The 13,214-nt window shown below is 37.5% G+C and overlaps 1 protein-coding gene across 1 annotated transcript; it reads left to right on the top strand.

The window, feature by feature from the left end:
• The first annotated feature begins 7,436 nt into the window (after positions 1-7,436).
• Positions 7,437-8,595, top strand: LOC131437614 (UPF0547 protein C16orf87 homolog). Its single transcript, XM_058607120.1, has 3 exons — positions 7,437-7,773; positions 7,904-8,055; positions 8,423-8,595. The coding sequence occupies exons 1-3, from the start codon at positions 7,453-7,455 to the stop codon at positions 8,508-8,510; spliced, it is 561 nt and encodes a 186-aa protein (XP_058463103.1). The 5' UTR covers positions 7,437-7,452; the 3' UTR covers positions 8,511-8,595.
• Positions 8,596-13,214: the final 4,619 nt, after the last annotated feature.

Genomic DNA, 13,214 nt, shown 5'->3' with positions numbered 1-13,214 from the left:
TCAAGGATTTTTTTTCAAACCCGCTCTTACTCCTCAATCAAGGATTCTCAACTCAGAGAACATGATTACATGTTTCTCATTGATCACATTTGTATAAAGTTTAAAGCGCTGAAAGAATTTTATTGGTTTAACGGTTACAACGGTGTTTCAAAGCTTGTAGCAAAATTACAAACCATGTAACGTCTGTTTATCTTCGAGTTGAATGAATATTTGGATTTATGACAGTTTATTTATGATCACAACTGCAATCAGATTGGTTTGTTTGCATCACGAAATGCTAGTTGTGAGTACGATTCAGACGATCAATCAATTTCGGCCGACGTCAAAATAATTTCATACCTTTTTTGACGTAGGACTACGTCTTCCCTTACTGTACTCACGTGGATGCTGGTGCCTAAAACCAGAGTGACGACATCTCATCCGTAATGTTGGCAACAATTCAAAACATTTAATCCGAAATGTTGGCAGTTTACATTGAATTTGACAGATCGTTTGTCCCTTGGAACAAAGCAGTAATTCAAAGCGAACAGTTTTCGTCACTCTGGTTTTAGGCACTCTCCCACATTATCGAAATGACGGAATGCGCAATGAATTCTTACTCGACTGAATGATTTTTCAGTGCTCGATCAGTTTAGTGCTAGAATTTTCGCCTGAATTGGCTACTCGATCAACCCGGTTGACAGTGACATTGTGTGTTAGTGTCAAATTTAGGCGACTTAAGCCATTTCATTTTTTCACACTCCAGCTTAAGGAATGGATGATGCTGACTAAGGTAGGCCGAAAATTATCTTACAATCCAGAGAAATTTAACAGTTTATGTATAAAGCATCGATAATAAATAGTACTCGATCGATATACATTCTAGTACTCGAGAAATCAATATTACACTGGTTTCTGTTTAAAAAAATGTTGATCCGAAAAAACATAACCTTACCCAATTTCACACATTTCTGAAGATTTTCCATGTTTAATCGTAGTTTACACTACAAAAAGTAGTTGTAATCACTTTGAAATCGATTTTCTTCTACTCTGAGTGTACTTTTATTACTGATATCTATTTGTACTATTGAATACAAATAGATATCAGCAATAAAAGTGCACTCGCAGTAGAAAAAAATCGATTTCAAAGTGATTACTACTACTTTTTTAGTGTCAACTACGATTAAACATGGAAAATCTTCAGCAATGTGTGAAATTGGGTAAGGTTATGTTTTTTCGGATCAACATTTTTTAAACAGAAACCAGTGTAATATTGATTTCTCGAGTACTAGAATGTATATCGATCGAGTACTATTTATTATCGATACTTTATTTGGTATTTCCAAACTAATATTTCTCTTGTAAATTTCCGCTCAACGACTACGAAGAAAACTGCTTTGCGTTATTAAAAAATGACTGTTTTTTTTTAAGATTGTGGACCAACTCGCGAATTATTTTAACTTTTAGTGAAATTTGACAGTCGAGCGGTTATTTTTTGTTAAGTCGAGCGGTTATAATTTGTTAAATTTATCTAAAACTGCGGCCCATTTCAAAGACTGACGGATGGAAAATTACTTGGGTTTATTTTGCACTGAAAATAAAAGAAATCAAGTGATATAATAATTGTTATGAGGAGAACGTTAGCAAAACTTCGAAATAAAAACATTGAAAAATTTTATTACGGTTTTTTCTTTGACTGAATGTATAAATAGAAGAATGTTTTACTAATAATCTGAAATTTAATTTTTTTCTTTGCAAGATTTTTTTTAGTGTCGAAAATAACTATCGAATCGTCTAAAATAATCATGCTTCCGAGCAGGGTTACTTTTTACAACGATTAAATAACTGCTCAACTGTCGAATTTTAACTAAAAGTTTAAAATAATTCGAGGAGAATGTTCGCTAATGAATTTTTCACAACTGATTTTTTGCCATATGAGATCAGTTTCAGTGAGAATCGCGCTTGCAAAAAAATCAGTAGTGAACTTTTCTTCAATGAGTTTTCTGATCGATGATATTTCTGTCTGAAAATCACGCTGATTTTAACTTTTGGTTAAATTTGACAGGCGAGCAGTTATTTTTTATCGAGCAGTTCAAATTAACCAAAACTGCGGATAAAATTAATACTGCCCTCTTAGAAAAAAAAAACCTTCAACGGTGGTCCATCGTTGGTCCAATACGTTGGATCATTGGTGCAATGAACGTCCAATCAATCGTTCAACGGGAAGCCAACACGGGACTTTCGTTTGCCGATTTTGAAACAGACCGTTGAACCGAATGCCATTTTTTCGATCAACATACCCGGCAGACAGAGGTCCATTGTTGAGCCATTTTTAATATGGGGAGTTGGAGCCCCGTTGAACTAGTTTTACTGGAGAATTTCTAAATTTTTTTCTACTTCTTTTTTAAACTAACACTACCTACCTGTACAATTCTTCTACTTCACGTAGAATAACAACAAATTTTCTTTCTATATGAAGGTAACACCTAATTTTGACGCTATTTTTGCTTGAGAAAAAACAACAAACCGACCCAGCAAACTTTCGTGCAGTATGTCGTTCAACAAGTGCTCAACTACAACAAAATAGAACCGCCTGCCAAGGGCATATTCAGGAGTGTTCTAGTTCTAGATGCATAATTTATGTCAGTTTTAAAATTTAAATCTAGAAATTATAACAATATAAACTGGCAGTCCCAGCAGCGTTTTATCTGTGTTTCAAATATAGAAAAAAAAATAGAACGGCAATGTATACCAGTTTTAAATTTGGCAGTAGAACTGGTCGAATAAATAAAACTAAAACGGATTGCTGAGGGCATATTCAGGAGTGTTCTAGTTCTAGATGCATAATTAATGTCAGTTTTAAAATTTAAATCTAGAAATTATAACAAAATAAACTGGCAGCCCCAGCAGCGTTTTATCTGTGTTTCAAATATAGAAAAAATAGAACGGCAATGTATACCAGTTTTAAATTTGACAGTAGAACTGGTCGAATAAATAAAACTAAAACGGATTGCTGGGGATACGTTTGTTTCAGTTTCATTTACATTATAGACCACCCATATGAATCTTGCAGTTGCTGAATTTGCTCTGAGGATACGTTAGTTTCAGTTTCATTTACATTATAGACCACCCATATAAATCTTGCAGCTGCTGAATTTGTTCTAACCCGCATAGCGTTTTGACTACCTGTGCAGCCATGGCCACCAGACGGCTACCAAAATTGATTCAGTGACGGTTGTCAAATCCAATTTGACAAAACAAAGTTCTAAGTTAGCCGAGTTAGCCGAGCGTTTTCATCTTCTCACCTTCGCTGAAAATGTCAAAGATTTCTATGTGGGAAAATCCTGGTAGATACTGTTGTATCGTTTGAGTTGTATATCTGGCAGCGGTGAGGCAGTCGGTCACCAGAATGTCTGCCAGCCATATTTTTCCAGCTAGTAGCGTTTAGTCAGTCATCCGGCAGCTATGCGTATGCGGGAAGAGGGTAGCGGCGACGACACGACCAGGCACTCCGAAGAAAAATCTGAACAAAAAGTGTTCGTGAGTGATTTACCGCCAGTTACCATAAATATAACGACCCCTCGATAATCATGGAAATAAACTTCTTGAGCAACACTGTTTAAGTTGCTATGAACTAGTTACCAAGGAGCGCTATAATAAATAAACAAATCATTTGAGAAAGTTGTGAGACTTTTATATAAATTTAAATTTTGTTTCAACGTTCTTTTTAGATATGCGCCGACCACAATAGTACAATAACCAAATCTGGTACTAGAAGTAGTGTTGCGACAGAAATGCGTCATCCTATATCATCCACAGCTACCCATTAGCTCTATCTTCAGTGTAGTCATCTAACTCATCCACATCACTTTTGCTTAACATACTGGCCCTTATTACCGGTTTCACTACACGGTGAAAACCAAGTGAAGTGACTGTGACCCTTATTATGGGTATCACTTCACGGTGGAAATAAAAAAAAAGTGAATGTATGTCCTTATTACGGAAGACGCTTCAGACAAAAATAATTACTTGGATGAAGTTGATGTCATTATTAACATCACGCCACCAAAATTTTGTTGAAAAATTAGTTTTTTCCACCATAGTGATCACTTCACTATGCGTGATACTGGTAATAGGTAAAATCAGGTGAAGTGACATGTAAGTGAAGTGAATGTGAAAGTGGAAGTGAGAACGGTAATAAGGGCCACTGTCAACCAACCCGGAAGTTAGTATCAGTCTTCACGAAATGAAAATGAGACTTTATTGTTAAATTGTATCCGACACTCTTTACATTCGACTACTTCAACAAGTTCCAGCAGCCTTACGGTAGACCGTAGTTACAGTCTGTTTTCTGTTTGAGAAACAAATAATTAAATTATTTGAAGGAGACCTGTTTGCACTCTCTAGCTTCCGATGTGCACTTCAAAACCTATAATTTCGATCAGATCTAATATACTGAGAAATTTGATTCCCGTGCTGTTCAAGTGCCTTTCATATTAATCAAAGTATACACGCACTTTGTGAAGACCTCAAATAACTGAGAGTAGAAGTAGAGGAGTTTCCAAAATATGACAGCGCATTGCTTCACAACATGTATGCTGATTAGCAACGAGGGTTGAACGATTTGGAACAAAGGGCGAATTGAAATGGTTTTACTTTTTTTATGCTTTTAATACCAAATTCTGATGATAGTACTGATAAAAAGTTTCGCAACGACGGATTGAATGACTGCAAAACTTTACACCATTTAAAAACTCATTTACATAGCAGAGAGTCATTATAGATCTAAGTATGGTTGCGTTGAACTATTTAACAAACATCCATGAATATTGAATTGTCTGGAAGTCATTTTTAATATGTTCGAGAACCAGTAAGCCTTAACGAAGACCTCTATCCGATTAAACTAAATAATAATTCCACTCGAGGCAGTTTGTTTTGTTTACATTTCCCAAGTCTTCCAATATGCAGTAACCAAGGTTATGGTAACTGTTATTTAAAATCAATAATCTATCAACTTGTGTTGCCAGTTTCAATAGTTTTTCAGGCATTTTCGTTTTGACATTACCAGTTACTGAGGGGTAGTCAAATTTGCGATACAGTTTCGATAGACGAGTGGCAGGTCGTGTCGTCGGTAGCGGGATTATGCTCGAAAACAAAAATCTATAGCACTTCATTTAGGTAATTTCATTTACAGTGTAAATTTTGTTTTGCAAACCTAGGACAGGACCAGACAACTGGCTTCTTTATCCAGAAAAATATTTCTCTTCTTATTCCGGTTGCTCCCTGCTATAAATAATAAATGCCTCGCGATCACTGTTGCCAGTAGAGATAATTATTCATTCTGAAAACTTTCTCCCCTTATAACATGCGATTATTTATCATTTGAAAACACTTAGACAAATGTTATATCGGTCAAAAATATAGCTCTGGATTCATTTTGATCAGATGTTTGTTTTGAAGAAAACGTTTAGTTGAAACAGCTTAATAAAATTTTTCTAAAACACTCAGTTTTGGGTAATTAATTTTTGCAGCTTTATTAACTAAAGTATTCAACATATTTTATTTGAGAAAAATAATAACATACAGAAGTATCCAAAGATTCGGTGCTATTCTCAACCAACATAATCAATATTCTCGTCCATATCACACTTCGTGATTTCAGGCTTTTTCTTTGTATCATCCAGTGATTGTTAAATGTACTCGTATACTTTCCGCATTGACAGGACTTAAAAACAAATTGAACTTAAATCCTATTGAAATTAATAATTTAGAAAAGATGACACGAAAAATAAAATATCTAATATCTCGTGATTGGTTGAAATTGACATAAGCAAGTACAAGTTGTTGAATTGTGCCTTAATATTATATTATATTATTGAATAAAAAAAAAAAAGTTGTTGAAATCAATATTACTGCAGGGTAGTAGAAAAAGTGTCAGTATCGTCGGCAACAATGTAGCTTGATATTGGATATTTTATTTTTCGGGTCATCTTTTCAAAATTATTAATTTCAATAGGATTTAAGTTCAATATGTTTTTAAGTCATGTCAATGCGGAAAGTATACGTGTACATTTAACAATCACTGGATGATACAAAGAGAAAGCCTGAAATCACGAAGTGTGATATGGACGAGAATATTGATTATGTTGGTTGAGAATAGCACCGAATCTTTGGATACTTCTGTATGTTATTATTTTTCTCAAATAGAATATGTTGAATACCTTAGTTAATAAAGCTGCAAGAATTAATTACCCAATTTTGAGTGTTTTAGAAAAAAAAATTTAAGCTTTTTTAACTAAACGTTTTCTTCAAAACAAACATCTGATCAAAATGAATCCAGAGCTATATTTTTGACCGATATAACATTTGTCCAAGTGTTTTCAAATAATAAGTAATTGCATGTTATAAGGGGAGAAAGTTTTCAGAATGAATAACTATCTCTATTGGCAACAGTGATCGCGAGGCATTTATTATTTACAGCAGGGAGCAACCGGAATAAGAAGAGAAATATTTTTCTGGAAAAAGAAGCCAGTTGTCTGGTCCTGTCCTACACGCTTGAAAATAGTTACTCAAAAATGAGTAAGATCCCACTCATCTATAGAAAAAGTGGAACAACTCTAATTTAGAGTAACTCCTTAGTTACTCAAATTTGAGTTCTTCCACTGGAAACGATTTTTGGGTAAAATCTACTCATTTACTGAGTAATGCTTTATTTGTCCATGAGCCAAAATAGAGTAATTAGTTAAATTCTGGTAGAAAATTTTTTTTCCACATATACCAAATTTGCATAAAATTGCTCTTTTTTATTGTATTGTATTAAAATATTAAGTAATTAACACGCAATACATAAAATAATCATACTGTGTTTACTTATTATTCCGATTTCTAACTAGAGATATCATATCAAGTGGCGATCGCTTGGAATTGTGTGTCAATCGTAGCTTAACAAACATGTCAGTACTGCTCAGACGCCAATCAGACACTTGTTCCTCATGAAAGACACACTTGAGCATATGTGTTTCCATTCTGAAGCACAGTACGGATCCCTTCTGGACACAATGACTGCGTCGATGGCACAACCAAGAGGACAGTCTAAAAATTGTGGTTTTTGCAGACACAACACCGTTTGTGTTAAGCGACTCACTCTTGAAATACGCGATCTCACTAACAAAAAATAGAACTTGTTGCTACAAATGTTTATTACAACTTTTAGACTGATCTTGCGAATAGTAACATAAAACGAGTTTTTGAGTTAAACTCAAATTTAGAGTAAGAGTTACTCATTATTATTTATGGTAACTACTCAATTTTTGACGTTTCCATGTATCATTTGAAAATGAGTAACTGGTACTCAAATTCTGAGTAACTTTTTCTAAGCGTGTAGGTTGCAAACGAAAAACATTCCTTGTGTCAAAATAACTCCCTTCAGGATTATTTTGTTTTCAGTTCTAGTTCCATTGCGAAAGTATTACTATGGTAAGAACGCGAATGATATTGAAAAATTGTCCTAGTTGTGAGTTACAGATTGCAATTGCTTCCAAGCGTTGCTCTTGTGGTTATGTATTTAACGGGGGACGTCAAGCCAATGCAGCATACGTTCCTCCGGCCTCCGTTGGTCGGCCTAAGTCAAGTAAAAAAGGAAAATTAACTGCTGCCGAATCGCGGAAAGCTGCAGCGGCTGCTGCACTGGCCGCATCATCTCAGGTTCAACGACGCCGAACTGGACGAGTTCGACGTGAGAAACCAAATTACTACGATTCACTTCAGTATGAAAAGAAGAAAAAGAAATCTAAGGTAGGCATTCAACATTATAATTGCACTTGCACTATTTAGGATAACAGCAAAGGGATACTCAGATTCTACCTAAATGGTACAGTTTCTAAGTGTTTTGTATGTCCTCTAAAATTAATACTATTTCTTGCAGAAACCGACAAGATCTTCTTTGTTCAAAGGTAAAGAAGGAAAACAAACGCAGTTAATTACTGCAAAAGAAACTCAAGTCTCAAGAGCCAATAGACATGCTCAACGACGAGCGAAAAAGGAAGAAATCGATGGTGGTGGGGATTTAGCAGCTAAGTAAGTAATCATAGTCATACATAGCCAATTCTCAAATCTGCAAACGAGAGCCTCTCTTGTTTCCTTTTTAAAATGCATTTTATCAGAAATAGAGCTCTTACGGGTCATTGACATTTTTTTCTTTCTAGTACGATTAATGAACTTTCAATACCGAACTGCGTAATTTTCCAGTCATTTATCCATGCTGGAATCCATCGTTAAATAATTATAACAATTTTTAGTCGTTCTTGACAAGTTATAAATATATCATTTTGTTACTATAAACTTTAATATTTTCAATGATTAGAGATGGATTCTAGTAGAAAGCAACAGCTTCTAGTAGAACTATATTTCAATGCAATAATATGTTATTTTCTTTTTGCTACAGACTTCCATTGGAAAAGCAAGAAATCGCACTTCTCATTCTATCAGAAATAAACCGAAAAATTGGTTCGGTGGTGTGGAAACAGCCATGAAAAAAATCGCGCTGCATCGAAATTTTATGTATCATAGTTTATTTTTTGAATAATTTTCTATATAAGGTGTATTAGATAAGCATTAGGTACAATAAAAAAAAATACAAATAAATAAATCAATTTGCATGTATATTTGTAAATGAATCGTAAAGAAATTTTTGCTAATGCTTGAATCCTGGTCCTGCTCTTTATTATAATTTCCCTGTACTTACTTGAGTACTTATAATCAGAACAATTGTCTGTTCGACGTCTACATTTCAAAAGGGCATACAAACAATTGACAGATTCTCTTTGTTTACCTTCTCTTTCGACTATATCTGCTTTATTAAACAAATGTTCGTTGCATATTTGGTACTGTTAGAAACATGTTAATATTGTCTTTTAATCTATACCAGAGATGACAGGTAAAAATTTCAAATATCTGCAGACGGTCTGTAAATCTGAAAAAAAAAATCTGCAGTCAGCAAGTATGTCTTGCTGGCAGCAATTTCTCTATAAAGTATGACACGCAAAACAGACTTAGCGAGCAAAAAAAAAAGGTCGCGGAAATTTCAAAAGTCTGCAAATATAGACGAAAGTCTGCGAGAATTTCAAACGTCTGCAAAAGTCTGCGAGAATTTCAAAAGTCTGTAAAAGTCTGCACAACAAAAAATGACTATACCCCAAATCTGCAGATTTACAGACAAATCTGCAGACCTGGCATCTCTGATCTATACGAATATTTTGTAAGTACACGTCAAAATTAAGTAGATATTACCAAAAGAGAAAGTAAACAAAGAGAAACTCTCATTGGTTTATGTGACCTTATGAAATGTTGACGTCGTGTTGTGCTTTAATCAAAGACATCATATTAACAAGATATCCTGCTCTCACATTTACCGAACAAATCATTGGTATCATCCTTTTTTGCAAGCATGGCACCCACAGGCGAGTGCCATGCTTGCAAAAAAGGATCGCATCGAATCTCATACATAGAAGTAGGGGAGAGAAATGTCAAATTCGTGCGCGTCAAAATAGCAGCACTGCGCACCCATACAATTGACATGATATGTTGAATGTGATGTCGTGCGATGGCGTTGCTGAACTGAAGATTGATTTCGCGCCAAGCAGATAGGGTCTGCTCTAATATAATCTAATAGTGGCTTCAATTTGAGTGGATAGAAAAAGTGTGATTTGTAGATTACGTCACGTCTATGTGAAATCGGAAATGTTTGTCATATGTTCTACGAACTTGATCAATCATTCAATAGTAGCTTTCAAACGAGCCTAAGATTATTAAAATCGGTTCAGCCATCTCAGAGAAAATCGGTGTTCGTTTTTACGGAGATGAGTCACTTGCGTCCGTTCCGTTGGATGGAGATCTCGCTAGCCCCAACTAAACTGTGAAACGGTTCACAAGGATGGCGACCGGATTAGGACCAGAAGGATACGAATGGAGCGCTAACTTATTTGTGCTGTCAAAGATAAGTGTTATGTGGACAAGCCAGAGACAATTAAATCCTTGAAGGACTACATTCTTGCAGCCATAACTGAAATAAAACTGCATAACAGTTCGGCTGAAAAGTTCGTATCGTTTTTTTGCCAAAATTCGTTTTTATTATTCAACATAATTGCCATCAGAGGCGATACAGCGATTATAGCGACCTTCCAACTTTTCGATACCATTTTTGTAGTACGATTTGTCCTTTGCCTCAAAATAGGCCCCAGTTTCAGCGATTACCTCTTCATTGCTTCTAGATTTTTTACCAGCGAGCATTCTCTTGAGGTCTGAGAACAGGAAAAAGTCACTGGGGGCCAAATCTGGAGAATACGGCGGATGAGGGAGCAATTCGAAGCCCAATTCGTTCAATTTCAGCATGGTTTTTCGTTGTTGTTTTTGATCGATTGTGAGCTCACGCGGCACCTATTTTGCACAAAGCTTTCTCATATTCAAATATTCGTAAATAATATGTCCAACACGTTCCTTTGATATCTTTAGGGTGTCAGCTATCTCGATCAACTTCACTTTACGGTCATTGAAAATCATTTTGTAGATTTTTTTCACGTTTTCATCGGTAACAGCCTCTTTTGGACGTCCACTGCGTTCATCGTCTTTGGTGCTCATATGACCAGTACGAAATTTTGCAAACCACTTACGAATTTTTGCTTTGCCCGGTGCAGAGTCTGGATAACACTCATCAAGCCATTTTTTGGCATCGGCGGCACTTTTTTTCATCAAAAAGTAGTGTTTCATCAACACACGAAATTCCTTTTTTCCATTTTTTGCACAATAACAAAAGTAGCTTCATTCAAAATGCAATATCTCACAAACTAATAATCAGACAGCTGTCAAATTTATACACGTATCTTTTGAAGGTTGGTACTAACTGAAAATGGTATGGATTTAATTCTAGTGGCGCCCTCTCATAGAAACGATACGAACTTTTCAGCCGATCTGTTACAATCGAAAATGTACTAAAAAACTGGACCGATCGTATGACGTACTGCAAGACCAGCCGAGGCAGTCATTTGAATGAGATTATATTCCACAATTAACCAGAATGATTGTACTTTAATATGAAAAAATAAATTTTGAAATCGGATGAACCGTTTGTGTTTTATTGCATGTTTAAAAAACCTTTCTCATATCAATCTTACTATCCTACATAATACTGTGGTATTCTTCAAAATAATTTTCTTCGATTATTAAAACAATACCCGAAATCGGTTTGTTTGACTGTCAACTGATAAAAACTATCAATTGGAGAAGATTTGAGGTCGATTTAGAAAACTTTTTATGGTTTTTCGCCCTTTTCAGTGATGGTATACATTTTTTAACACACTTTACCCTATATTTCCGGTTCCGAAAGTCGGATCCGGATGAAATTCAGGAATTTTGTATTGGATCACTAGACCCTTCATTTGAACCTAAGTTTGTGAAAATCGGTCACGCCATCTACGAGAAAAGTTGGAACACATATTTTCATTTTTTTGCAAATTTTATCCCATAACTCCGGAACCGGAAGTCGGATCCAAATAATATTCAGGAATTTTGTACGTGACCACAAAACCTTTCATTTGAATCTAAGTTTGTGGAAATCGGTACAGCCATCTCCGAGAAAAGTTAGTGCAAAAAAACGTTACATACACACATAAGCACACACACACACACACACACACTTGGGGCAGCAGGGACCATGTCTAAGGGCTTGATGACCCCTCCCCCGGCAACTGCGAGTTGTAGGGCTTGCCTAGGATGCGGTGGGGTTTGGCATTGGGCTCTGCTAATCCTCTACACAAAGCTGCATGTATCCGCAAGCAAGTCCTACTAAAGCGATCGTTTGCCGCTCAAAGTGCACAAGCCCAGCGGGAGTGTCAACTCGGCACGTTAGGACTAACGCCAGTGAGGTCCTAACTATGGCATACTGGCTACCATACCATCCATGGATACGATACGGTAGATTGGAATATATAGAGAAACTAGGGCTGACAGCTGCGGTATTCTACTCCTTCAGTAAAGCAGGGTAGAACCGGCTTGAAATGGCGAGTAGGCTAATGCCGCAGCTGCCTTCCGTCCCATAAAACCGTGGCAGGCCTTATGGCACGCCGTCTCACTTTCAGCCACCTGGTTGGGATGACTGGGTGGAAGTAGGTTCAGATGCCCTTTTCCTGATTTGCGCTGATCCGGCTCTGAGCGTAAAGCCAACCCTCGCATGGCCTCACTGCACCGCATAGGTAACCATGGGATCATGATAGCGACTACTTTCGGCTGGGTTTGACGGTAGCCATAAGGGGGTCCCATATAAAATGAGCTTTACATCAACAACATCGGCGTCGAGTAAGGAGGTAAACCCTTTCGCAAGAGGGGGTTTGAGGAGGTCTCCATCCAGAACGGGTGCGAGAGAGGAGAGTGATGTGGTAGCTGAGGAGACGAGTGACAGCAATGTCCATGTCAAACCAGTGAACCAGCCTGAGTCCCAGGAGCAAGGGAAGGAAATAATCAAGCCGAGTATGACAGCGGTCATAGAACAACTCGACGCGATAATTGAATTCGCGCAGGAGAAATCCAACATCAGCAAGGAGCTGAAGGCGAACCTGCTGAAGCTACGTAAGGCCGTGAACGTAGCTAAAAGGGACCAAGAGGCGTTGATAGTGCGGCTAGAGGGTGGCGGAAAGTCGGAGAAGTGTTCTCAAACAGAGCCCTTCACCTTCGATACCGACAAAAAACAGGAGGCGGTTGACTATGCGCTCCGGCTCACGATTGAGCGGAATAAACAGCGCCGGAAACGCGCCAGGGATTCTCCAGGAAGTAAACGCCTGACTCCCAAGGCCAAAAGGAGCAAAGACCATGGCGGAAATGATGGGGCGAAGGAACGTGGCGAGGGGCTCAACCCAAACCTCGGCACTCGAACCCCGGATCCGAGCCATGTAAGCGAACCCGGCGAGAACCCATGGGTGAAGGTCGCCAAGAAGAAAAGGGTCCAAAAAGATGCTGGGCCCATTCCCGTGAGGAGGGCTAGGGACAAAGGAGAGGCTTTGTTGGTTAAGGCCGACAAAGAAAAGTACGCCGATGTGCTCAAGGCCATGCGGAGCGAGGCAAAGCTAGCCGAGCTTGGCAAAGAGGTTCGCAGCATCCGTCGTACGAAGACGGGAGAGATGCTGCTCGAGCTTAAAAAGGGAGCTCAGGGCGGAACGGAGCTTGTTGCGCTTGCCCAACAAGTCCTG

Source organism: Malaya genurostris, chromosome 1 (genome assembly GCF_030247185.1).
Source record: "Malaya genurostris strain Urasoe2022 chromosome 1, Malgen_1.1, whole genome shotgun sequence".
Taxonomy (NCBI): Eukaryota; Metazoa; Arthropoda; class Insecta; order Diptera; family Culicidae; genus Malaya; species Malaya genurostris.
Note: the sequence above shows the minus strand (reverse complement) of the source record. Positions and strands in the feature narration are given on the sequence as shown.